At 44.4% G+C, this 27,262-nt stretch overlaps 1 protein-coding gene across 2 annotated transcripts in view; it reads right to left on the reverse strand.

Annotated features, from left to right (window-relative positions):
* SLCO5A1 (solute carrier organic anion transporter family member 5A1) overlaps nt 1–25,525 on the reverse strand; it is a 105,262-nt gene extending 79,737 nt beyond the window's left edge. The window contains exons 1-2 of one of the 2 annotated variants that reach the window (XM_068237478.1): nt 25,330–25,525; nt 9,713–11,139 (exon numbers count right to left, since the gene is read on the reverse strand). In XM_068237478.1, coding sequence (XP_068093579.1) covers nt 9,713–10,706 — 994 coding nt within the window. In that variant the 5' untranslated portion in view covers nt 10,707–11,139; nt 25,330–25,525. Of the gene's footprint in view, nt 1–9,712; nt 11,140–14,491; nt 14,577–25,329 lie in introns of those variants that run through there. The other variant, XM_068237479.1, reaches the window with a different exon arrangement.
* Between the last annotated feature and the right edge of the window lie 1,737 nt (nt 25,526–27,262).

Consider the following 27,262-nt stretch of genomic DNA (forward strand, 5'->3'; position numbering starts at 1 on the left):
CAATCGCTGGAAGCCGAATTATTTCATTCCCCCACTATCCATGGCGGCCTGGAGGGGGAATAGTAATTAATTCGGCCCGGACTTGTGCAGACGCAGGACCAGCCATATAACAGCTGGATCCTGCCCCCAAGTCTACCAGCGCCGAATTCAAATGTACTCGCCCGGACACCTTTGATAGGGAGCCATTCTAAGGAGATAAGACCATGCCATGTGCTGGAGGTGTGTAAAACGAGTGAGCCATAATTTGCAATGTTATAATACTGGGCTGGGATTAGAAGAGGCTGAAGGCCCGACTTCCCTTGAACATTGTCCTTGCACGATGCATTGGAGTAGCTCCAGGTAGAGCAACCATGGGTAATGTGAATGCTCACTTAAAACTTTCAGAGATTAGAAGGAGGAATATTTTTAATTGCAAACCATCCAGCCACGCTCCCACCACAGCTTCAGTTACGCATGCTATAAATAATTCATGAGTAAAAACATACCGTATATACCTGTATATAAGCCGAACCGCGTATAAGCCAAGGTACCCACTTTTCCATCAGAAACCAGGAAAAATGGATTGACTCGGGTATAAGCCCCCTCCCTTTAGCCAGATGTGCCCTAAGGATGATACAGCTGCATCTCAAGATGCCACTGGATGGTGTCATAGATTTGATACACAGTGATTGCCACACAGGAAGAATCCACAATCATTGCACTGCTGACATGCTGCTGGCATACTCCGCTCCACAAGCCAGGGGACACAGGTAGTCTTAAGCAGCGCACTCTACACACCATGTTGCAGGGGATGGGGGCACAGCCACAGCAGGGAGCCAGCTGGCAAAAGCAGGATCACTAATACATGATCCTTACCCTCCTCTGGCAGTAACAAAACCCACTCCACCATCCGTTCTGCTCTACTGACTCGCATATAAGCGGAGAGGGAAACTTTTCAGCACATTTTTTGCTCTGAAAAATTAGGCTTCTACATGAGTATATAAGGTATTTTAATTTTTTTAAATTATTATCACTACTCTTCATTGCAGAAGAGAGAGGCAGCACACAATCCAAAGGAAAAGGCAGGATGTGCCTAGGCTAATTGAGGATCTTGGGGAAAAGAGTGAGTGCTACGGAGAGTGCTGCAGGTAAGTGGGAAGAGAGAAGGCTACATAGACATAAGACAATGGTAGGGATTAGGTTGTGAGCCCCTCTGAGGGACTGTTAAGTGACAAGACAATATAGACTGAACAACTCTGTGGAAGATGTCAGTGCTATATAAATACTAAATAAAAATAATAAAGGGTTAATTGAGGGTCAGGGGAGAGTAGTGGCTAATGCTAATAAGGGTGCTGGGGGTGTGGGAAGATAGAGGGGCATGTGGAATTTGTGGTGGGTAGGTGGAACACCAGTGTAACTAACAACCAATAGAACCCATGATGGTTTAGTCTACAGGTATGCTATGAGTCCGAAGGTGTGCAGGATCTGAGCTGGAACTGTTGTGCCATTTCAGCCATTTGTCATCTTGCCACTGTAAAATGTAGTCCTGTGTCAGCAGGTTTTCATATCTGGCATCTGTGTGAAGCATCGTACAGAAGCTCAACTATTCTCACACAAAATGGTTGTAAGTGATTCTTTTGGTTGACAGTTTAAGGGAGGTGACAAGACAAGTGGTAGGTGCCCCACTGTGTGGACTAAAACAACAGAAGCCGCTGGGCTAGAGTGATCGCTGAATGGGAGATCATGAATTTTAACTATGCACTAAGATTTCACTTGTAGTTTTTACCAGTTTTGCAAAAGAACAGCAGTCAGAGGAAATGGTCCCTCCTTCAAAAACTACTAATCCTACCACCAGAAGTGGTGAAGTGCAGTTACCCATGTATGAGTGCAGCACTTCCTACTTCCCTGCCTGGAGAGAATGGAAACGGTGTGCAGGTAAAAAAAAGAGACATTTGGGTGGCTGATCAACGGGAATTAAGAGGGGGGCTCTCATTTATTATGTTTGAGGATTTAGGGAGAAATTCTGCCTTATACATGAAGATTTCAGAGAGGACTCTACCTAATTATGTTTGGAGAATGGGGGACTTCTGCCTAATTGTGTGTGGATCTTTTTTAGGGGTAGATCACTTTGACTCAGTAGTTTTCAAAGTAGCTCATGAGCTGAAAAAGTGAGGGCACCTCTGTGCTAGATATTCAGCTTACAAATCACAAATACTTATCTAAAACGATGAAAAGCTAGAGTGTGTACACAAATTGTGCACCTGCTGTCTATATGTTCAAAACATCACCCATACTGGGTCCACTCATACAGCACATCACTGGGCTGAGACTGTAAAGCTGACAATTCATTCTGTTGTAATGTGGAAAGGGAAAAAGGCTGATGGAGCGGCACAGACGTGACATCACACAGCAGGCAGGACTAGCGGGAACAACAAAGATACCGGTGGTCTCTTGGCCAAGTTCTACTGAGTGACACTATTGGAGGCGCCCTTCTGAGTAATTCGTATCTGAATAGATGATAATTGTATATGGTAAGAAGGGTAATTTTCTTACCTGATAAGAAGACTCTTTGGTCAATGTAAAAGGGTTTAACAATTTATTTAATACTTGCAAGGGACAACGCGTTTCGCAACCTTAGGGTCGCTTCATCGGGTTAAGTCAAGTGCTTAAGAAAAAAAGAAAAGAAGGCTCTCAAGCTATGGTCCATATCAATTAAAGCATATATGTCAATCACATAAAAAACATATAAAAGACATAAAACACATAAAAAAGTTATATAATATATACAGAGAAAATTACATATCACAAAGAATAAAAACACATATGTATATACATAGGCAAAAAATGGGGGGGCATATATATAAAAATTACGTTTAGGATGCTTTATCCCTACACCCGTAGGGGCAGAAGTTCATATAACATAGTGTCTCTGTGAGTACCGTAGAGCCCCAGAGTGTGAGCGGTGACCCCGGGGGGTCACTGCAAAAAACGTAAAGAAGACAACAATTGCAGAAGGCAATGTGGTTAACTCATCATCATTAAACTTAGAGATAGACAATGTAATTTTTATATATATGCACCCCCTTTTTTTGTATATGTATATACATATGTGTTTTTATTCTTTGTGATATGTAATTTTCTCTATATATATTATATAACTTTTTTATGTGTTTTTTATGTCTTTTATAGTTTTTTTATGTGATTGACATACTGGTATATGCTTTATTTGATATGGACCATAGCTTGAGTGCCATCTTTTCTTTTTTTCTTAAGCACTTGAATTGACCTGATGAAGCGACCCTAAGGTTGCGAAATGCGTTGTCCCGTGCAAGTATTAAATAAATTGTTAAACCCTTTTACATTGACCAAAGAGTCTTCTTATCAGGTAAGAAAATTACCCTTCTTACCATATACAATTATCATCTATTCAGATACGAATTACTCGGAAGGGCCCCTCCAATAGTGTCACTCAGTAGAACTTCACCCTACTTAGTGGGGTACTCGCAACTATAGCTTTAGGGCGGAGTTTTTTGCTGGAGCTGCGACCGACAAGGCCGAGTGGAGACGGTACTTCTCCACAAGCACAGCTAGTGGTTGCCATCAAAAGCAATCCACGTTTGTGAGTATACTAATTTATCATTAACTTTTGACCAACTTTTACTACGGTAATACACGATAGTGGGCTCCCGGCGTCCCTGTGTGTTTTATATCTCTACTAGTTTGAATCTTGGCCAAGTTGATCCGCCTGGCGGACCGCTTGCCGGGCGCCGGTTGGGGCCTGCTGTACACATGCTGGATTATAAGCCGGACACATGCCGATAGTGACCGGACCGCCTCAGCCAACTTTAATCAAGCTTAAGTATGGGGCTTTAAGGTTTCCTTTAATAAAGCTGCCGATCAAGATGATGGGCCAATAGCAAGGCCTAGAAGGCGGGACAATTCTTAGATTTCCCATGGGCAGCTAGTATTTGCATAAACATTGCAAGTACATCCAAACTGGCATTATGCGAGTTTATTTGTTATTATGTTCCTCGCTAAAGTCCTCCCTTAACCCAGCAAACAGCATCTCCAGAGGACACGCTTCAAGAATCAATATGCAGCTGTTATACAATCAATCTGATAAGGATAGTCAGCTCAATTCTGTTTAAGTCGTTTCTGACACACTTACTACTGCAGAGCTCTGACGGCTGCAGAGATCCCATCACTGCAGATTAAGACTTTGTGCTGCTACTACTTGGTTTGGCAACGGCAAGAGAAATCTGATCTCAAGCACACAGTCATCGTCCCCAGCATCCCCTGGACAGGACACAATGGCATATTCTGAATGTCACCGATGGTTAAGATCAGCTACCGTCATCCCCATCGACTTTAATCTGAAACACTATTAGCTTAATGCCATGTACTGAACAAAGATTATAGTATCAACTTGCAAATTCATGCTTTTATGCGATTTAATAACAACAACAACCAAAAAATTTCATATACAAAAAAAAATATATATATATTTTTTGAAAGCGTATGAAAAAAAATATTTTTTTCCTGCTGCTTCAGTCTCCACTGCATGGAGCAAATAAAGTCTATTTTGGATAAGAAACAGATCTCTATACTCTATGCCCTGGTACATTCTCTGTTGCAAAGGACCAACTCTGTCCTCCCATTGGTGGTACAGCACTTGCACATTGGTGGACTACAAGGTTACATATACCTTACGACTGCATAGCCAGGCTGGACAAATTGCTGGTACAGTATCCAGAGTTCCTTAAAAATTTCAGTCATCACTGACTAGAGGCAGCCACTCACTTCCTATAAGTGGCTCTAATACCTCAGTGGGCGAGACTTGCAGCATGTGTCTCGCAAAACTTTGTTAATACTTGAGCCAATCATGAAGCTTGTCTTCAAAATGTAGCCAATCACATCTGTAAGTGGCTCTGATACAGATGGGGGGGGTAGCAGGCAGGACAAGGGTGGCAGCGGAGTCGTTCCCCCTCCTCCCTCACCTGGTTCCCGTATATCCGCTCCAGCTAGTTTCAATAACTTAAATTAAATTGAAATTATTGCAACTAGCTGGAGGGGGAGCGGGGAGCGGGGGACCCACGTGAGGGAGGGGGGCATCCCCCCTCCCTGCCGACCTATGTCACCCCCGTCCTGGCTGCTATCACCCTCCAGCATGGCGGCTCCCTCTCTCCCCACAGGCTGGGACACAAAAAACGGATCCGTTTCTGTTTCCAAAACTGCCTGTGTAGAGGGGGATCTGTTTTCCTATTGCCTGCCGCTACCCCTGCGTGCATCAGGATCCATATGCGTTGTGGGAAAACTTCCGTTTAGGTTTTGAAAACGGGTTCACGCAAATGCATACGGATCCGTTTTTTGTTTAGGTGAAGATGGCTGCAATTTTTAACATTGCTATTCGTGGCTCTGGTTTTCATCAGGTTTTAAAAACTGAGCCACGGATACGTTTCCGGACCTAGTGTGAACTGGCCCAACAGCAACTTTCACATCCATGCTCAGATGTGGCTCCATGGGAGGCCCCCTTTCCAATGCCTGAGCTGTTCCTTGCACCGGGCTGGTGCAAAGAAGCAGCTCCGGGCTGGTGCAAAGAAGCAGCAAAGAAGCAGCTGACAGGCAGTGAATAAACCACCTTCAGCCTCCCATGGAAAAGGGGCCTTACTATGCAAATCATAGAACAAGGAGTGTCGACCACAGATGACTCTCAGAAGACGAAAGCCAGATCTACCACAGTGATTCACAAACGCCTTCAAACGGTTATCACAAACGCCCCCATAAATGTCCTCATTCATTCACTGGAAAAATGGCTGGATGCCTCTTGTCCGCTCTATGAAATGAGTGAACTGGCCATGGTGGTCCGACAACACACCATTAATACCGCATATGGCTATAGTACCGGTAATTTTAGATAGCAAATTTTTAGACAGAAAAAATGTAATAATTGACTATGGGATATTATCTTGGACACATTGAAAGCTGTACTGCCACATGCTAAATGTAAAAATTAGACATAGGGCCTTTCATGCAATCATGGCTGCCACCACCTGTGTCCTACTGACTCATAGGTCATGATTTGCTGATGACTAAGTCTGTGGGTTGTGGAGCCCTGGACAGCACTCATTTAGTCATTGTGAATATGCCAGTAACAGCTCCTATACCTGCACGCTCCTCAACCAATGAAAAGCCTATATTATTATTAGTCTTTGGAAAAGGACCTTTAACTAGTTAAACTCACAATATTCACTGCCCGCCCGCGAACTGTCACACTGAATGACAAATCACGCTCTGTTTCCACTTGCCTGAATTTTACCCACTCAAACCTTTAACTGTTGATTTTACAAAAAAAAAAAACCTCGAAAGGACACGACACAGAACAAACAGGGGATGCCATATTCTACACCTACAAAACTATCAACATATCCACTTAATTCTTCCTTCTATAAATAAGACAATCATATACAAAGGAATATCATGAGCAAACTATTCACCAGAAAGGTGCGTAAGTCCTGTCATGAAATACAGTTTCTATGCTCTTTAGCATAAAGTAGAGCAAGTCAGGCTTAGAGAGGGACATAGCGTGACTGGAGACACAAGCTCTTCTCCCTTGGGTGCAGATTTCCTTGTTATAGGACAGAAGGTTAGATTAAATACAGACCTGTCTCCTGGCCTGCTTAGCACGCACAGCAAGGTATACAGTTACAGTGCTGCCATCTTTGTTCGTTATTTGAAGTATCCTACCTAATAATATACAAGAGTCCCTGTGTCAGTGCTTTTGCGCTACTGCGCATGTGCTGCACTGACAGCCGTTGGGACATAATGCAGGACAGGCTGACCGAGCAGGCGGATGGGTGTGCGTGCATGCAGCGAGCGGTCGGGCTTGCGCACAGGGCGGGCAGAGCCCGTTTTTAAACAGGCTTAGGTCACTAGTAAACTGAATATTACAGGAAAACCATTAATCTGTCCCTCTCTTTCCCCCTGCGGTCATGTGGTGTGTAGGCACCATGATGATTGGCTCATCCAACAACAGTCTAGTTCCCCATCAGGTCCACTCTTGGCACAGAGCGATGATTGGGTAAGACAATGCGGCCTTTTTATTGGCTGCCCTAGGAAATGGTGGGGTATAAATAGGTTGGAACTGTGATGTGTGTCAGACTGTCATTAACTTGATAAAGGAGCACACGCTCCGAAACGTCATTGCTGTAATATGACAGAGCTGCAATAAAGATTAAAAGCTGTAAATACTGAACGTGCCAGCTACTATATTTGACTAGGAAAACCATGAATAATAATAAAGGTAACACAACGATATAACGCCTCCCATTCAGACAAGGAATGAGAATAAACATTTCTTGGTATGGTGGAGTACACAAGAGCAGTAATCACATGGACCTGTGAGGGCTCATCCTGGTACACGCCCATCTAGAGCGGTCCCCACAGATACTTCCAAGCATTGTAGTTAGTGTTCAGGCCCAAACACACATTCAGCACCATTTCAGCACCGAAACAGGATATGAAATGCACCCTGTCCTGCTGTCCGGTGCTGAATGCAAGAGTTCAGATTTAGAACCACGTGTTGTCGAATCCAAACAGCAACACTAACTATAGAAAAAGTGGATCTACGTTGCCATCAAAGAACAGTGAAAGCAAGTACATATTTCCCAACTGTCCCTCTTTCAGAGGGACAGTCCCTCTTTGGGAGCCATGTCCCTCTTTCCACGTCATTTGTCCCCCTTTCAGGACTTTTTCCCTCTTTCTATGTAAATATATATATTTCTCTACTAAAAAATGGTTGATTGACTTTAAACTTTATTCCCTTCCTTTAAATTGATATATTACTAATTTTAAAATGTTAATGTGAAGGTAAATGATCCAGGATAGAAAGGACCAGTGTGGTTTGGCTTATAAAACAACATATTCTATTTATGAAATCTTTATGGCATGCGTGACTAGGGGTGTGATGGGGGCGTGAGCTGAACTACGCTGCACAACATTGTAAAAAAATGTGAAATGGATTACAGGAGTGAGCAGAATTACGCAGCCATCAGTAACACTGCCTAATCTGCATAGGGGAGGAGGAGCTCAGCTGGAGACAAGACAAATAACATTTATATTGCGCTTATCTCCTGGAGGACTCAAAGCACCAGAGCTGCAGCCTATAGGGCTCACTCAGTAGGAAGTAGCAGTGTTAAGGAGTCTAGCCCAAGGACTCCTTACTGAACAGAAAGATTCGAGATTCAAACCCAGGTCGCCTTGGCAGAGCCCTTAGCCATTAAACTACCCAGTCACTGCAGCAGAAAGGGGAGGGCACAAAGCGGCTTATGCCACTCATGCCATGGCGTTAGGTTATTCAAACCACTGGACAAAATTACAGATCGATCAGCAAGTAAGAGATGCCAAATGCACTCTATTTCAGATGTGTGTTTATCTGTTGGCCTGGAGCTCAGATTTAATGCTTTAATGCTCTGGGATATTCCACTTAATACACTGTCACCACCTTACCACAATAGCCCAGAATAATGCATAGTCCTAATCAGCAGGCTTGCAGAACACTCATGTCTTTTGTCTTATATAGGTTTTGTTATTATGTATCATAGCCTTCTAAGCTTTGTGAAACAATTTTGATCTTTTATTGGCAGTGAGATCAGATCTCTCTGGCCTGCGGGCACGACCTTGCTAGTTCTTTGTCTCTCAAGCCACAGTCTAAAGAATCCCAAATCAATAAGTTGGAGATAATGTGTTGTAGCAAATGGATGTCAAGGAAGCACATAGGCAATCTGATATTTTACATCCCTCCCCTTGTGACAAAAATAACAATGAATGGCAAAGGGTGAACGATTTTTCCAAGATATCAAAGTGGAAGTGTTTTGCATTTTCACATCTATTCAGTGTTAAGCTATAAACTGAAGATAGTTTTCACCTTGTATGCTGTTAGTGTTAGGGAAGGTCAGTGGAGGAGTCTAGGTCAGGAATACAGGATATGCTAAAGTGGCAATTGAGGGTCTGGTAGGGGAGTCCGGGGACTAATTCTGAAATATTGGAGTTAATTTGAAGAGCCAATATCTGTAAAAATCACACAGCATCAACAAGAGTTAGTCCCAGTTTATTTATAATGCTTTTATTATTACTTAATTGGTAAAGGCCCATTTTGGAGTTTTCAATGTGTTTCAGCTAACATGACTTCAAAGGGCTCCGAAGCTACTAGTACCCTTTTGGTCTTCCCAAGAGCCCTGAGGGTTCTGTATCCCAGCCACATGGCATTTTGGCCTTCTCAAGAGCCCTGACTGTCCTGTGTTCCAACCATGTGGCCTCGTGGCTCCACAAAGAGCCCTGAGTGGTCTGTGTCCAAGCCTCATGGCCAGTTGACCTTCTTAAGAGCCCTGAATGTCCTGTGTTCCAACCACATAGTCTGTTCCCAGCCATCAAGCCTGTTGGGCATCACAAGAGCCCTCTGGCCCTCCTACAAGGCCTACTGGCCTCCCAAGAGTTTTGAATGTTCTGTCAGCCACAGGACCTGTTGTCCTTCACAAGAGTCCTTAGTGTCCTGTGACACAGGCACCTCAGCCCTGGGTGTTGTGTGTGACAGCCACTTGGACTGCTGCAGTAAGAGTTATTTGTTAGGTATGCTGGCAACTAAGTAACATCCAACTGAGACTAAGACACACATGTAACAAAAGAACAATAGAAAATGCATTACAATTTAATTTTTCCAACATTTAAATCCTCTTACCTAGGTACAGTGAAGCATTGTCCTTCTTGACATTGTCATCTAGGTAAGTCGGCCCCAGGGTGTAGATGGGTGTGGATCCCATGCCAATGAGAATCTGGGCACAGATGAATAAAGCTACATAGAGAGAGTGGTCTTTCCCACCTGAGTCTTTTGGGCACATAGATGACTCTAATGAATCTTTGGCAGTCATATTGCCATTCATACACAAGCCTTCATTTGAGTCAGAAGAGTTCAGCTCCTGAATTTGATATGGTGGAGAAATGAAATGAGGTAAGGAGAAAAGACCCGCTCCTACAGCAATAAATAAACCACCTGTTGCTAGCCAACGTGGCCTACGTCCTCGTCCACCAAAGTAGCTTATGAAAACCACCACTAAAAGGCTTCCGATATCGAAGCAACTCACCAGCAGACCAGATTCAGAGCTCTTCAAACTGTATCGTCTTTCAATAGTAGTAATCACACTGCTCAGATAACCAGACACCATCAATGACTGGATAAAAGTTAAGAAACACATGCAGACCAGGAAACATCTGGAATCTGTTAATGCAACACCAAGGCGGTGGTTGCTTTTTATTGTAGAAAGTGTCCCCGACTGAGAAATACCTTTTTTATTATTTGTGGTGCTAGAGGATTCTATTCTATCAGTGTTTCCCGCACCTAGAAAACTGGAGGCAGCAAAGGAAAAGATTGTCTTACTAGAAGGTGCACTGCTTTGAGTAGACAAGTTCCTATGATGGCCAACTTTGAAGTCCGACTCTTTTTGATAACCATGTAAAAAACTCCTCCGTGCTCCGAGGACTGCCGTTTGTGAAGTATCGACCAACTTGGATTCAAATTCTTGAAAGGTGGCTTTACAACACCCATTGAGGACCGGCAAACTTAGTGACCGATAGCTGTCAATTGTCTCAGTGGGATCCCTCTGGTCTTCATGCTGACCACCCTCAGAATGATATGTGACACTGAACAGCTGTGGACTAGGTTGTTCTAAAGCCATAGTCAGAAAATATCCTGAGACACAATGACTAAAACATGAAATGATATGAAATTATTCCAAAAGTCGTAACTCATAATCTAATCCATTTTACATTTCTATCCATTTTGCCTGTCTATAGATAGTCAGAAATGCCGCTCCAGGTTCTTACTAGCCATGAAGGCGCTACTAGGATTTTTTTAGTCGTTATGAAGAATGTCCTCCGCATAAACACCAAAACAGCCAAGCAGCTGTCCCTGGGCTGATTCCTTGTTAACTGTTCCATCCGGATAAGACGGTGATCAACAAAGAGAAGGCTTTAGAGTAGATGAGGCCTCAGCCTGAGATACAATGCTTCTAGCCCCATCATTTTTCATAGCCCTGGTTCCATCATAGACAGCAGTTCTTTCGTCCCCATTGTCTCCAGTAAATGTCTCCACTGGCAATTCTGCTGATTCTGTAATGCACAGAGAGAAAGCAAAGAAGGTCAGCACACTGCTTCTGTCAGCAAAGCGCAGCAGTGCTTCATAAGAACCTTAAGTGCTGTTTATGCATACTATGCTTCATCACACTTTTTTTTGCTCTTAAAGAGCTCCAAAGGAATATAAAGGATTAGTTTAGTCATGTTTATATGTAGAATAATTTCTAGACATAAATTTTAACTTACCGTAAGATTAACAAAATCTTTAAGCACAGTTACTGGTTTGCATATGTTGCAGCTCCTAAAATATGTTTCTTGAAGTTTTAAGAGAGTAGAAGAATTTCTCATGATGGTATGTAATGAAACTAGTTCAGAGACAAAACATTGTTTGGAAGGGAGTCTAAATATTTATAATCTGTGCATGAAGGCATGATAGCATCGTCAATAGATGTGCAGCAGCCATATTACACTTTGTTAAAGTGGTGGGAGGATGAGCTTTGTAAGTTTAGCCCACATACAACTGAAGTCTGAATAGCGAGCTGGACTACAAATCTCATCAACCCGAAGGTTTCCTGCTTCTTAGGGGGGCAGGGCTACCGGCTGAGATAGCATTTTACACAGCAATATAGATCAACCGATTTGACACACAGCAATACACTCTGCCCTAATGCTGCTATATTCGTGATGTTAATAGGTCTGCAATAGGTCTAGCATACTTCCAGGGGAGGAAGATGGATACTTGTAAAACAAAATAAGGGGAAAGGGGACCAAGAGCACAAAATAGTGACTCAGTAAAGCACAAATAAAAATCCCATCATGATTGGTTAGTGCTATGTTTGTACCCATTTGTGCTGCAAAAATTAAGATTTGTGCTGCTTTCATTTTGTAGATAATAGCACTTATTACTTCCAAATCAATACCATCACCCAGCCCCCATACAATCTACAGACATGACACTGGTATGGGTGGGTAGCGCCGTGCATGTGCTCATTTGTGCTGCAAAAATCAGCTTTCTATCTTTTATAGTTTTTGAGATATTCACGTTTTTATAAAGGTCGAAAGTTCACTCAGGCTCACTCAGCCTTGCAATGGTTTTGCAGCACAAACGTAGCACTAACCAATCATGATGGGATTTTTATTTGTGCTGCTTGTAGGGGGACCAGCTTCACAGAGCCCAAATGGTGTAGTATGTTATGGTTAGGAAAACAATTAAATTGTTTGAGCAAGAGTAATACTCACAAGTGTAGGTTTCCACAAATGCAATTACTGAACAGATGGGCATAATTATCCTGTCCCCACTCAGATTAAAAATGAACCCAGAAAAGACTAATGGTCACATGTGCTACAACAGCATCCCACCACAAACCAACAGGTTTCACTTCATAAAAGTAGGGACTTCGTCAGGGTACATAGGTGCAAAAGTGCTTAGCAGTGTACAATAGAGTGCATTATCATTCACAAACAAATAAAACAAAAGAATGCCAAAGCCTCATGACTATATAGACAGGCTGTCAAAATAGCTGTGAGGCTATGGCAATGCACTCTATTGTACTTACCCCGAAGAAAGCTCCTACTTTTATGGGGTAAAACATGTTGGTTTGTGGTGGGGTGATGTTGTAGCACATGTGACCCTTATTCTTTTCTGGGTTACAAAGTCTATTTCAGTGTCAGATTTTGAATAGGAATTTGTACAGGCTATCATCCCTAGACCCAGCATGCTATTTAAGCAAGTATTAAAACAGGCCAATCATTTTTAAAAATTTGAAATATTAAAAGTTATGTTTTAGTCTCTTTGTCAGGCAATATAGTAATGTGTGTTTTTGCAAATCAGATATTGTGTTTAATAGCAGAACAGTATGTAAGCACTACACACTCAGGTTATAAGATTGTTTCCCATGCTTATCAGAAACACCAAAATAAAACACATTCATTACTCATTTCTTTTATCTTTAGGCTTCCTTCTTTGTTGTTTGGCATTTACCAGGGATCAGTATTCCCCATACAATTACAGCAGAGCTATTAGATAAGATTGAGCATGACACAATTACTAATTTAGGGTCTATTTACTCTCAATGCCTCTGGCAGCATGATCTACAGGCTACTCACCAACCCCGCTCAAAATATAGACATTCAGATTTGATACCATAAAGAGCGTGAAAAGAAAACTGACCATTACAATGGTCATGCACAACTTGTGAATGCTGAGAGGTGTGAACTTTACTTTTTTTTTTTTACTATAATTTTTATTAAATCATTCTTGAGTTCTGACAATGTAACAGAAGGTATACAAAACAATCTCAGAACCAAGTATGGTGAGATACAGCTGCATCGAGATGAGACAAAGTACAAGTTTTATACATACCTGGGGCTTCCTCCTGCCCCATCCGCACGGATCGCTCCCACGCCGCCGTCTTCAGTCTTCTCCCTCTTCAGTACCGGGTCCCGTAACTTCAGCCAGTCGCGGCCAGTCTGAGCATGCGCAGTGCACTCCTCCATCTCTCTCCACCTCTCCCTGGTCTCTGGGAGCATTCAGCGCAAGCTCCCAACCGCCGGGGAGAGATGGAAAGAGCGCACTGTGCATGCTCAGAATGGTTGCGACTGGCTTAAGATACGGGACCCGGTACTGAAGAGGGAGAAGACTGAAAACGGTGGCATGGGAACGATCCGTGCGGATGGGGCAGGAGGAAGCCGCAGGTATGTATAAAACTTGTACTTTGTCTCGTCTCTGGTACACGTTAAGACAATAACCATAAAAGAACAACGTAGTCAAAGGACTCCGCCTCCCCTCTTTTCCCAGAGAAAACCGCCAAGATGTGCAAACATCTTGGGGTTTTTCTCCAGGGAGAGAGGGGAGGCGGGGCCAGGCGCCGGAAGTCGAGTGATGCAAGGTTTTCCGGACGATCTTGCGGGACAAGACAACTCAGGTAGCTATAACTTTTGATTTTTTTTACAGCGAAACTGCTGGATTTTTAGATTAGGATGGTGATCCGCTTTAAAGGAGAACTGTAAAGAGAGGTGTATGGAGGCTGCCATATTTATTTCCAATTAAGCAACACCAGTTACCTGGCTATCCTGTTGATCCTCTGCCTCCAATACTTTCAGACATAGCCCCTGAACAAGCATGCAGCAGATCAGGTTTTTCTGAGAATGTTGACAGATATGAAAAGACTAGCTGCATGCTTGTTTCTGGTGTGATTCAGACACTTCTTAAACCAAATAGATCAGCAGGGCTGCCAGGCAACTGGTATTGCTTAAAAGGAAATAAATATGGCAGCCTCCATACACCTCACTCTACAGTTCTCCTTTAAGCTTTCACTTGTGTTGTTGAACATCCCCAAACACCCATATAAGCCCCCCAATGGCCAAAGTGTTCATGTTTTTTACTGACCCGAATAGTTCACTTAAAAAGCTATGTAGACAAAGTGCAGCAATATAGGCAATAACTGGCATTAAAAAGGTGATTTTCCTACTATGTTGCCTGGCAACATCAATGCTGTCATAAAGGAGGCGTGGTTAAGCCACTGTCTTTATTAGCTGTCACATATTGCTATTTCACTGCTCAGTGTTACAGTAGCACATTGCTTCAGTCATGAGCTTTGATCTCTCTTTCAGTAGGAAAGGATGAAATAGGAAGCTGCATCTATCTAAAACAGACAACTTGTCAGCATGACTGCATACTAATAATAGGTCATCTTTTCACAGGACGAGTCTCTGAAAATATTTGGTTGCATGGAACAGAGGAACATTTATAAATAAGAAAGTTCATACCAGAATTCCTTATCAGGACATACACTAGTTTGTATTGACAGCTGTGCACTACATACTACGTTACCATTTGCTAAACACAACAGACCTGATTTCTTACAAGACTGCACTATCCCAGGAGCCATGTTTATATTCTGCAGCCTTACTACCTCAGCAGCTGTATATTATACAGCATCACTACCTCAGCAGCCGTATATTATACAGCATCACTACCTCAGCAGCCGTATATTATACAGCATCACTACCTCAGCAGCCGTATGTTATACAGCATCACTACCTCAGCAGCTGTATGTTATACAGCATCACTACCTCAGCAGCTGTATGTTATACAGCATCACTACCTCAGCAGCTGTATGTTATAGGCTCTGTGTGTAGAGATAAATCTCCCATGATGCAATGTGGTACACCTGATTCTGCTGATATGTGAAAAGTGTATGCTTGTGGGTGTAACAAAAGTGTAATGAATAGCGGAGATGCCGCCGCGCGGTCTGGCGGCTGTCTCCGCGTTCAGACCGGCGGTTTCCGCACAGCAACATGTGTCTGGTTTGCCTGGGCCTTCTAGTGCACACAGACGGAGAGCTACGCGCGCGGACCTTTATGCCAGCAGGAGAGGTATCAGCTGATCGGGACGATCAGCTGATCCCAGCGGAACTCCTGATTAGCTTAGTGGCTGGGGCGGCGCTGTGGAGCGCTGTAGTATATATAGATCTTGCTTGTCAGTTGCTGGTTGTCTACCGTTGCGAATACTTACGTGTGAGCACTCAGACCTCAGTCAGATCCTACAGCGTGTTAGAACCAGTTGGAACTGGGAATTCACACTTAGCCAGATTCCGCTCTTGTCATTACTGTGTTATACTTTAGACCAGTTCCAGGGTGTTGAGACCAAGGACCTCACACCCAAGCATAGGATTACTGTGTCATTACTGTGTTATACTTTAGACCAGTTCCAGGATGTTGAGACCAAGGACCTCACACCCAAGCATAGGATTACTGTGTCATTACTGTGTTATACTTTAGACCAGTTCCAGGGTGTTGAGATCACGGACCTCACACCCAAGCTTAGGATACTGTGTTATTCTATAGACTAGTTCCCGGGTGTCGAGACCAAGGACCTCACACCTCAGACTAGGATTGTGCTTGATATCTGTTATGACCTTTGGCTCTGTTGACCTCTCTCTTGCTTTCTGATTCGGTACCTCTGCCTATCTGTCTACCAGTTGCCAACCTTGCCTGCACCCGGTTACCGAATCAGCCTTCTGTCTCTGTACCTTATCTGCTCGTGTGTTGCCGACCTGGCCTGTCTGACTCTAACTGTCACTCATCCCTCGAGTGATCAGTCTGTCTGTACTACCCGTGACACTAATCCATCAGGTGTCAGTTAGCTGCAAGGACCTCCTCCTCCTCAGAAAGTCCTTCCTGCAGTTCAGCCAGTGGCCTCTACCCCATAGGAGTCCACTGGTTGCAGTACAGCCTGATTCCCAATCCATCTGGGAATCCTTGGCTGCAGTACAGTCTGATTTCCAGCCCATTAGGGAATCACTGGCTGCAAGATTATCTCCTCCTCTCAAGGAGATAGTCCCTGCACAGCCAGAGACCGCCTGCCCCTCAGGTGGTCACTGGCTGCAGTAATATCTGTGTTTCACGCTCCACGGGAGATAGCCTTACAGTTGCACCAAGCACTTACACTTCATTAGGTGTCCAGAGGTTAGTCATACTTGTATTATTGGTGATTCTGCAGATCATCAATAATCAGATACTCTCTGTGTGCTGACACCAATCTTTACAAAAAGCAGTTTCTTTTAAACAATACAACATACTTAAAAACTAGTGTTTTAGTCCCTCGCACCTTGCCTTCTAACTGCTTTCATGCCGATAGAGACCCTGGAGAGGAAGGGCTGGCTGTGCTCAGGAGGTTGAGTGCCACAGCCCTGTGTGTTCAGTTAATGGTCCTCCCTTAGTTAGTAGCAATAAGGGACATGTAAAGTAAAATAAATGACTGTGTATCCCCAGCGCTATGTTTTCTGTGGGATGTAGTCTGTGCTACTCTACTGGTCAAAAATTTTAGAATACCCCAGTTTTTCCAGTTATTTATTGAATGTCATACAGTGCAAGTCCAATGAATAGCTTGAAATGTTACAAGGGTAAGCAGTCAACTGCCACAGGTTAACAAAAAGTAAAGGTCACCAAAGACTGGAGGTTGATTGAGCCTTGAAAGCTGTTGCTACGATTTCTACAGATGCCTCAACCTTCCATGATTACTCTCAGCCATCTCTATCTGCATAAAGGTAGTGTTGGAACCAGGGCTTTGGAGTCGGTACAAAAATCATCCTACTCCGACTCCAACTCCGACTCAGGTACCCAAAATGGCTCAGACTCCTTGGTCTAATTCTTACCAGGGTTGTGGATTTGGTACAAAAATCATCTGACTCCGACTCCTCAGTTTATGAAACCACGATTCCGACTCCAAGTACCCCAAATTTTTCTGACTCCTCGGCTCTAACTCCAACTCCGACTCCACAGCCCTGGTTGGAACACAATAAGGGCTTGATTCTTCAAGCAGCGCAGCTAAAGCAGTGCGGCTTAATCAGTCGTAGTGCACCCTATGCACACCTTACATAGCAGTGCACGCTGCCATGTAAGGAGTGTGCCTTCCTTAGTTATGCAAATTGCTTCCTTAGCAATGCCCGAAGCAATGTACGTAACATTAACTGTGGGTGTCCCTGCTTTTGTGAAGTATTGCTACCGCAATACTTCACTCGCGGCCGCTACTGTTATAATTTAAATTGATATGTAAATGAATACAGCAGCGGCTGCGAGTGAAGTATCTCGACAGCGATACTTCACAGAAGCAGGGCCACCCGCAGTTAATGTTACGTGCATTGCTTCGCGCATTGCTAAGGAAGCAATGAGCGTAACTAAGGAAGGGGGCATGCAGGAGAACCGCGAGGGACTCAGTGTGAGAAAGCCAGTGTGAGAAAGCCATTAGACTTAAAGAAAAAGCTGTGAACAGATATGTTACACTGGTGACCTAAGCCGTTTATAAACGGGCTCTAGGTCTGTCACCACGCACCTGCCTGCCATGTGTGCACCCGCCCGCTGAGCGTGCACACACGCCCACCCGGCCAGCCCACCTCCTGGCCCATCCTGTGTCCTGTTCCAACGCTGTGTCAGTACAGGACATGTGCAGTAGCGCAAAAGCACTGACACAGGGACATGGGACGCAGGGACACTTGTATTTTATTAGGTAGGATAGAAGGTACAGCAAAATGTTTACTTTTTAAGCGCCCCTAAAGTAACTAATCAATTATGCCATGCACTGCATTTCTGATTTTGCTTCTCATTTAGAATACAAGCTTATCGCTGCCACTGTTCACACTGGAGAAATTAGTCATCAGCAGGTCATAATACAGCAGGTGTTATTATCAGCACTTCAATAGAAAAAAAGATAATGCATGCAAACAGTCCATTTACAATCAGGTCTGGATTTACATCACAGGAGCCTATAGGCACAGATGTCCTGGCATCCTAGACTTTGCCCTCCATGAACCTACAAACACCCACTGAATCCCACCGCAAGTGTGCTGGCTGTCCCAACTGTCACTTCTCCCTTAGTTCCTATAGGTAGCTAGAGGTGCCCCTTAGTATTACGGTAGGTAGCCAGAGCTATCCTCAGTATTAAGTAGCTAGAGGTGCCTCCAAGTATTAGGTAGCAGAGGTGTCCATGACTGAAAGGAGATCTCATCACTGGAATGCCAAGATTAGGGTGAGTAACCTCTCATTTACACTCTGCTCAGGACTCTGCATAGGTAAGGCAGGGGGAGTCACTTGGGGAGGGGAGGGAGCCGCCTTTCCATCATCAGGCGCCTGTAGGCACAAGTCTATGTGCCTTATGGTAAATCCGGCCCTGTTTACAACTGAAGAAGCAGTGGAGACAGTTTCAAAACACTTTATTCATAGAGAGAGCAGTGACACAATAGCTTTTTATACTGTCAGTATAAGCACAGTGTAACAGCAATAGTCTGTTATCAACTTGGGTAGAGGTATCTAAAAGGGAGAAAAGAGGAGCATTCCGATTGTGAAGTATATAAAAAATGTTTCATTCACAAGCAATAAAAGCATTCCACTTACCAGGAATAGCAGGTTTAAAATGCATCTCAAGGGTGTAAACCCTAATGTAACACAGGGTGAGTCCTGTCAGAATCACCATGACCAGTAGTGATTGGTCCCAGCTGGAGGGAGGGAAGCAGCCTGTCACCCTGGTGGTCCTGTGCCAGTGACGTCACAACGTATTTCGGCATGTCCATGCCTTCATCAGGTGAGTCACTGGCACTGGCTGTGCTTTTAAAGGAGTAATCAGGCTAAAATATGGGTCCCCCGCTCTACTTACCCTGGACTTCCCACAGCCCCTTGCAGATGACATGTCCCACACCGGAGCCCCACGCTCAGTGTTTGGCCTGGGGTCCTCGCCGATGCAGAGGGCGACCTCAAGGTCGTCTCTACTGTGCCTGCATGAGCGCCACTGTCAATCAGCCCATTTTGGCCGCGGTGTACTGCGCAGGCACAGAACTACTGCACTTGCGCAGTACACCACGGACAACTTGGACTTGATTGACATCACCGTCTGCTCCAGCGGGGACCCTGGGCCGAAGACTGAGCGCAGAGCTGCGGCGTGGGACGTGTCATCTGCAAGGGGCTGGGGGAAGCCCAAGGTAAGTAGAGCGGGGGACCCATATTTTTGCCTAATGACTTCTTTAAGAAACAAGGATCACCATTACAACCAGGCAAGTTACATTTTTAAAAAGAAAATGAATGAAATATGGGATCCTTCATATTCCCCTCACTACCTGATCTTATTAACATTTACAGCTACAGCCATACTGAATGTCTATGGCAGGGGTTTTTGCTCCCCGGTGCCGCTCAGACACCTCCCGGGGGTGCCTCAGCGTTCATCCCCTTCCTTTGTGCATTGTTATCAGGTAATGCAATCCCACACTGATATACAATGGGGGTCACTGACTACTTGAAGGGGCAATGTGGCCTAATAAGCATCACTAGCTACTTGAAAGGAGGGAAATGCATGCTGCCTACTAAGCATCACTAGCTACTGGGGAAGGGGGGATGCAACCTAATGGGGGGGGGGTCACTGACAACTTGAAGGGGGATGATGCCTAATAAGCATCACTGGCAACTTGGGGGGTGCTACCTATTTGGGGGGGGGGAGGTCACTGACTATTTGGAGGATGGATGATGCCTAATAAGGGTCAGTAGCTACTTAGAGGGGGAGAGCTGTTGCCTAATAAAGGTAATAACAGCTTTTTGATAGTTGTTTTAGCCTAGGGGTGCCTTGAAAAAATTTCAAGGCCATCAAGGCGCCCTCACCCCAAAAGTTAATGCAAAAAAATAGGGTTAGGAGCGGCACACCTTTCCGTACAGAGTCGGGTGCTAAGTCCAGGATGCTAAGCCAACATCCGGAAAATGTCATAAAGTTGAAGAGTGGACTCGCACACCAGCTTCTCAATGGAGCCAAAGAGTGTTGTTTATTAATCCATAGTATGTCAAACACAGAGCATGACAATTGTTTCGGGGCCGCTGTGGGTCCCCTTCATCAGAAAAGTGCAGACTAACGCACCCCAAAAGTTAGAGAACCACTGGTCTATGGGCAGGACAGAGGACAGGGTATTGTAACCTAACATTTAGTACACATATTATTAGTCTAGCATAAAACACATGTACATAAGTGCTATGTTTTCCATTTTATAATTTATAAATACCCAAATAATCAGCATCATTGAAATTCAGCTAAGAAGTGAGTGTGTGTTTCTTCAGGAGAGGAGCCGGTTTTATTTTTATTCCACGTTAGGAGCAGTGAGCTCATATTAAATGTTCTGGCAGGTGTTGGAGAAGAGATGGACTGCTAGGACACCAGAGGACACAGCGAGGAGGAGAGAGTAATCTAATAACGTGACAATGCACAGAATGCATGCAGCCGAGTCACAGGGGTTACTGCAGTCACTGCTAACCTCCCGCTCCATTCAATCCCCAGTAATGGATGGAAATTCCAGCAGTATCTTATGCAATATCACTAGGCATCATAGATTAAGGTAGATCTCTGGTCACACAAATAGGAAAGCAATCTTGGTGAAATCCAACAAACGACCTTTATTAGAAGTTGTATTAGATGGATCCTGAAAATTCAATCCTTAATCGCTGAGTGTTCTATGTTCTCTTACCCGACGCGCCAGCTGCTGCTTTTGTTCCTTTAAAGGACGATGAAATGAGACAAATATGGATGCTGCCATATTTATTTCCTTTTACACAATACCAGTTGCTTGGCAGCCCTGCTGATCTATTTGACTGCAGCAGTGTCTGAATCACACCAGAAACAAGCATGCAGCTAATTAAGCATGCAGCTAAATAAGTCAGAAACACCTGATCTGCTGCAGGTTTTAGCCATAGTTCAGGGACTATGGCTAAAAGTATTAGAGGCAGAGGATCAGCAGGATAGCCAGGTAACTGGTATTGCTTAGAAGAAAATACATATGGCAGCCTCCATCTGCCTCTCACTTCAGCTGTCCTTTAAAGAGAAACTCCAACCAAGAATTGAACTTTTTCCCAATCAGTAGCTGATACCCCATTTTACATGAGAAAGACAATGATTTTCACAAACAGACCATCAGGGGGCGCTGTGTGACTGATTTTGTGCTGAAACCCCTCCCACAAGAGGCTCTGAATACCGCGGTACTGCTGGCAAACTGCCACAATGTAACAATGTTCAGAGACAGGAAATAGCTGTTATTAGCTGTCTAACAGACAGAGCAGCTAGAAACAGCTAAATAACCTGCCCACAGTAACAATGTCACCATGTAATAAATGTCAGAATGTGAATCTGGGAGAGGAAAGATTTTACAATGAGCAAACACTGACTAAATCATCTATACATAATTATGGTAAAAAATGAAGCACTTTTTTTACTACATTATTTTCACTGGAGTTCCTCTTTAAGACAGATACGTATACACTATTAGATTTTAACATAATCAGGCAAACCTCAGATATCGATTGTAAGACAGAATTATCACCATGTATCATTTAATACTGAACCAATTTCCCCCATATTTTGATTAAAGCTTGATCAATTGAGCCCTGGAGTTTTAATCAATGTAAGGTTTTTACCAAATCAAGAGTGTTAAGGTGTCCATACATTATTTGATTTGTGGCATCGATGTCCGGCAGATTTGATCAAAATCATCAAATATGCCAAAGACTGATGCCGCAACATGGCTGCCCAATCGTAATTTTGATCAATTTCCATCCCGAATCGACCAAACCAATCAATTCAGCATGCTGGAAAGATTTTGCTGGATGCCCAGTGGTGGCGGCGTTTCCTGGCGACTGCCGGACCCCGGCCGGTCTCACCACATGTAAACTGTGTACCCCCCAGGCTGTGCCGAGTGCAAGCTCACCTATGTGCTGGCGCACCTCCTCCTGTGTCCTGCCTATTTCTCCATTCCTGAACAGTGGATGTCTAGCTTGAAAAAGATCCAAGTCAGAGCAATGCAGTGCTAGCGTCTATCTGCTGTGCTTTTGTAATGTCCTTTATTGTTACAGAACTAACTGGCAGAGGGGCAAGGAAAGAGCTTACCCTCACACAGCCATATTCTGAACTCAGCTGAGATCATGCATTGTGATTCTGTGGAACCTTTTGAGCCTCCATTATAGAATTCAGATCTTTTTTCTACTGTACATACTCACGTAACATGCTGCCGATTTACAAAGGACGACTGTCGCCGGAGCGGATGTAGATGGAATTTCACAGGGAACTACCAGACAGGTGAGTTCTCTGCTGCTGCAAGTGCTCTGTAGTAGACCCGGGGTTATCACTATTAGCCGGGGGAGAGACAGCATGAGTAGGAGACTTTACGCTGGCCATGCTTTGATGCTCCATTAGACACACATGGTTCAGAATATTTTTCGATAAGATACAACTGGTTCAGAATATTTTTTCCTCGCTTTTCTCCTCTAAAACTAGGTGCATCTTATGGTCAGGTGTGTCTTGTAAAGCAAATATATGGTAGGTGGCACTGTGGCTAAATGCACTTTTGCCTTTCAGCATTCAGTTCCAGGGTAAAAGGCTGGCCAGAACACTAGCTGCAATAAGTGTTTATGTTCTCCTCATGTTTGTGCCCATGTTTCTGGGCACTCTAGTTTCCTCCCAATCCCCAAACACATACTGGCAAATACCCATCAACTGCCCATCAATGATACAATTTTACCACAGCTACATAGTAGAAGGGTAAAAACTCAGTGAATATACTTTGAATGCTTTAGGTAGTCTCTCATATTACAAAGAACTAGTAAAATTGTACAATCAAGACTGAACCATTAATGGGCACCTTTAGAGGTTGTATGAACTTTTAGGTGCCCATTAACAGCACAGAACAAAACTGTGTTTAAAGAGACTCTGAAGCAAATAAAAAGTGCTATTTTTACCTTGTACTTCGCTTAAGGAGTCTCAGTAGAGTTAAATCGCTGCATTCCCACGGCAAAATGGGGGGTTTATACCCCCCCCAAATCCTGGGGCAAAAACTTAGAAAGTCGTGGATTTTGCTGCCCGGGGAGGCAGAGCTTTGAGCTGTAGCTCTGCCTCTACTGACGTCAATCGCTGTGCGGATCTCCGCCTCTCCCCGCCCCTCTCTGTGAAGGAAGACAAGAGAGGGGCAGGGAGAGGCGGAGATCCGCAGCAATTGACTTCAGTAGAGGCAGAACTACGGCAGAAAGCTCAGCCTCTTTCAGGAAGCGCTCCCCGGATTTTCCTCTGAGGATTTGGGGGGTCTAAAGCCCTCGTTTTGCTGCAGGGATGCAGCGGGTTACCTCTACTGAGACTCCTGAAGTGAACTACGAGGTGAAAATAGCAATTTTTATTCGCTTGAGTCTCTAAAGGGACTCAGAGTAATAAATAAAAACAAAATCTGAACTTACCTGGGGCTTTCTCCAGCCCACCGTAGGTTGGGAGGTCCCTCGGCGTCCTTCTGGCTTCTCTCCCAGGCCCTGCTCAGAAATGGCTGCCAGCGACACCGGGACCAAGTGTTGGGCTCCCTCTTCCGGAAAGATGACGTCAGTCGTCACCAAGCCGGCCGCCTCGCGTCATCACGGCGGCCGGCGTGACAGTACTGCGCATGCGCGGTTTAACCGCGTTTTATTGTTCACTGGTCAGAGTCCCTTTAAAGAGGAACTGTATGAAAAAAAGTGCCCCTAAGCCTCAGGATCCTAATGTGGCTTCCCTCGTCCCCTTCAGCCTCAGAGATCCAATGTTGGCAGCCCCCAAAAATATGCCAAGTTTCTGCGGGCGGCACAGGCGCAGTAGGGGCTTCAGCGTTGGGCAATATTTACCTATCTGTGCTCCTGAGCAGACCCAGCACAAGCTTCCCCTAGGGCTCCGGCGAAAATAGCCAAGCCAAATCAGGTCCGCTCTACTGTGAAGGTGCAGGCGACTTTGGGGTGCTGCCAGCGCTGGATCCCAGAGGCTGAAGAAGTCATCCTCATTAGGATGCAGAAGCTTCCGCCTCCTGAGGTAAGTATCCCCAGGGGCACTTTATTCCTTACTGGATTACTTTAATTGATTCACACCACTAAAGAAGCCAACTCGAGATCGTATTTCCTCCAGTTATGATCATATCTATGAAAAATCCACCAAGCAGAAAGATCAAATGATTGATGATTCGACTGTACAGAATTGATTGGGCCAATTAGCTTCTCTGTTTTCATACGATCTGAACTGGAATAACTTAATCGAAAATCCAATTGTTTACTAAAAACTGTACTGTTGATGTGCACCTTTTGACTGTGGTAGGGATTACAATGACAGACCCTATGAGGGACAATTAGTGTATGTATATATATATATATATATATATATATATATATATATATATATATATATATATATATATATATATATATATATATATATATTTCTTTTTATTTATTTTTCAGTGCAAATATCAACTCTACACAAATATACAAATGCACAATATAGCTCTTTTTTTTAATTCAGAGTTCAATAATAATGATATGGCATGTTAGGGGGCAATAGTCTTGTTAGGGGCAGATAACTTTTGATAGAGCCATGTGGGTGGACATGTATCTATATAATGCACATTGATGTAGAAGGCGATCTGATGCTGGACCCCCAATGTGCCCCAAGCACGGTACTGCTGCCCAGCCAATCAGTAAGGGGATGGCAGCACAGCCCAGCAGCAGGGTAATCCTCCCGTGCCCCCTTTGTTCCCTGCTCTGTGTAATGCCATGCTCAGTGCTGGTGCCTTTGTCTCATCCGCTCAGTGGCTGTATGTATAGGCAGGCACAGATGACAGATCAGGGGATGCTGAGCACAATGCAGAACCTGGGATGGGGACAGCACTATATACAGCATGCAGTGACAATAGGAGGGATGAATCATACCGTGTGAGTGCAGTCAGCATGCCTCCTCTCCGGGATGCGGGGCTCTCGGTACAGCCTGCATACTGAGCCCCGGTATCCCCGGCGTCCCGTCCCGGTACTGGCTACAGAGCTCCGGCAACACATCCACTTCTCTCTTCTGCTTCTCTCAATCTGCTCCAGCGGGATGCAAAGGGCGAACGCACACCGGTCAGCCAATCAGAGTGCAGGGAACAGAGACCGGCAGCCAATCAGCGCCTCGTATCTCCATTGTCCGTCTGTTCTTTATCTCCCCCTCCCCACCTGCTTAGAAGCTCCGCCTGACTGTGGTGCTGCTGTGAGGGCAGTGCAGGGTTCCCTGCCTGGTGGGTGCTGTGCAGGTTGTGGGCACACTCAGTGCTCTGTCTGCCTGGTATTCATAAACTGAGGCGACTCAGGTTGCAGTGGAGACATCTGGTCAGGGAGATCTTTTTATCACTTTGTTTTCTTTATAGCTACAGGCTTCATTAATAAAGTATGTCCTTAACAGAGCAGGGACAAGGTCCTTCAGCACCCAAGGCTGAGACACCAATGTGCGCCCCTCCATCACATACTGATTGCTACTAGACTAAGAGGGCCATAGGGCCCACAACCTCCCCAACACCTTAATATCTAGTTATCTGGCTTGCAGTCACTGCCAAGTATCCCCTTTTCTTATTTCTTTCTGCTTCAAACACAATTAGGAATGACAGCTGAATGAAATGTGCGCCCCCTCCTACACTGCGCCCTGAGGCTGGAGCCTCTCCAGCCTATGCCTCGGCCCGGCCCTGGTCCTTAATTTGACAGGACAATTGCTCTTTTGGAAGCAAATCCTCTGTAGCTATTTTTTTCTTTATTTATAATATTCCTCTTTAGAGCTAGTGTGCAATTTTGTATAATGGCCAGTTCAGACTGTTTACCGCCAAAATCAACCGTGTGCCACGTTAAGAAAAATGGCAGCATTCCTCTAAGGCTCTGTTCACATCTAAAAACGAAATTGCTGACTACATCGATTTTCGATTTTTTGCGCTTTTTTTCTTTCCCCCTTCCGGGGCGCTCCACTGCCTGCTACTATTTTGTGCAAAGCGCTTTTGCAGAGGATTCCGTTTTTTCACTTACTGACGCCAGTCAGGAAGTGAACTCTTTGACCCGGAAAAGAATAAATACAATGTATTTATTCTTAAAAATGCAATCGCTGCATAAAGCAATTTTGTGAGCGTTTAGACCATATTTAGACCTCTTTCCAAAAAAGAGGACGATCACAACAGTATGTGGGCGTGGTCATGGGTGGGGCCAAATATACAAAACCTTAGCAGTGTGTTGTCCAACTTCGCAGGCATGGAGGGCTGTTTTTTATCCCACACCCCATGGTGGAGCGCCGGCCGACCACAAAATGCAATCAGATTCGCAGAAGATTTCCCCACAAAATGCAATGAGATTTGGAACAGATTTCCCCCCAAATGGATTCAGATTGGCAGCATAGTTCTCTACAAATGCAATAGGATTGGCAGCATATTTCCCCACAAATGGAATCAGATTGGCAGCGTATTTCCCCACAAATGCAATCAGATTGGCAGCATATTTCCCCACAAATTCAATGAGATTGGCAGCAGATTTCGACACAAATGCAATGAGATTGGCAGCACATTTCCCCACAAATGCAATCTTATTGGCAGCCGATTCCATACAAATGCAATGAGATTGGCAGCAGATTTCCCCACAAATGCAATAAGTTTGGCAGCACATTTCCCCACAAATGCAATGAAATTGGCAGCACATTTCCCCACAAATGCAATCTTATTGGCAGCACATTACCCCACAAATGCAATCTTATTGGCAGCACATTACCCCACAAATGCAATCTTATTGGCAGCACATTACCCCACAAATGCAATCCCCACAAAAGCAATCTTATTGGCAGCACATTACCCCACAAATG

Source organism: Hyperolius riggenbachi, chromosome 5 (genome assembly GCF_040937935.1).
Source record: "Hyperolius riggenbachi isolate aHypRig1 chromosome 5, aHypRig1.pri, whole genome shotgun sequence".
Taxonomy (NCBI): Eukaryota; Metazoa; Chordata; class Amphibia; order Anura; family Hyperoliidae; genus Hyperolius; species Hyperolius riggenbachi.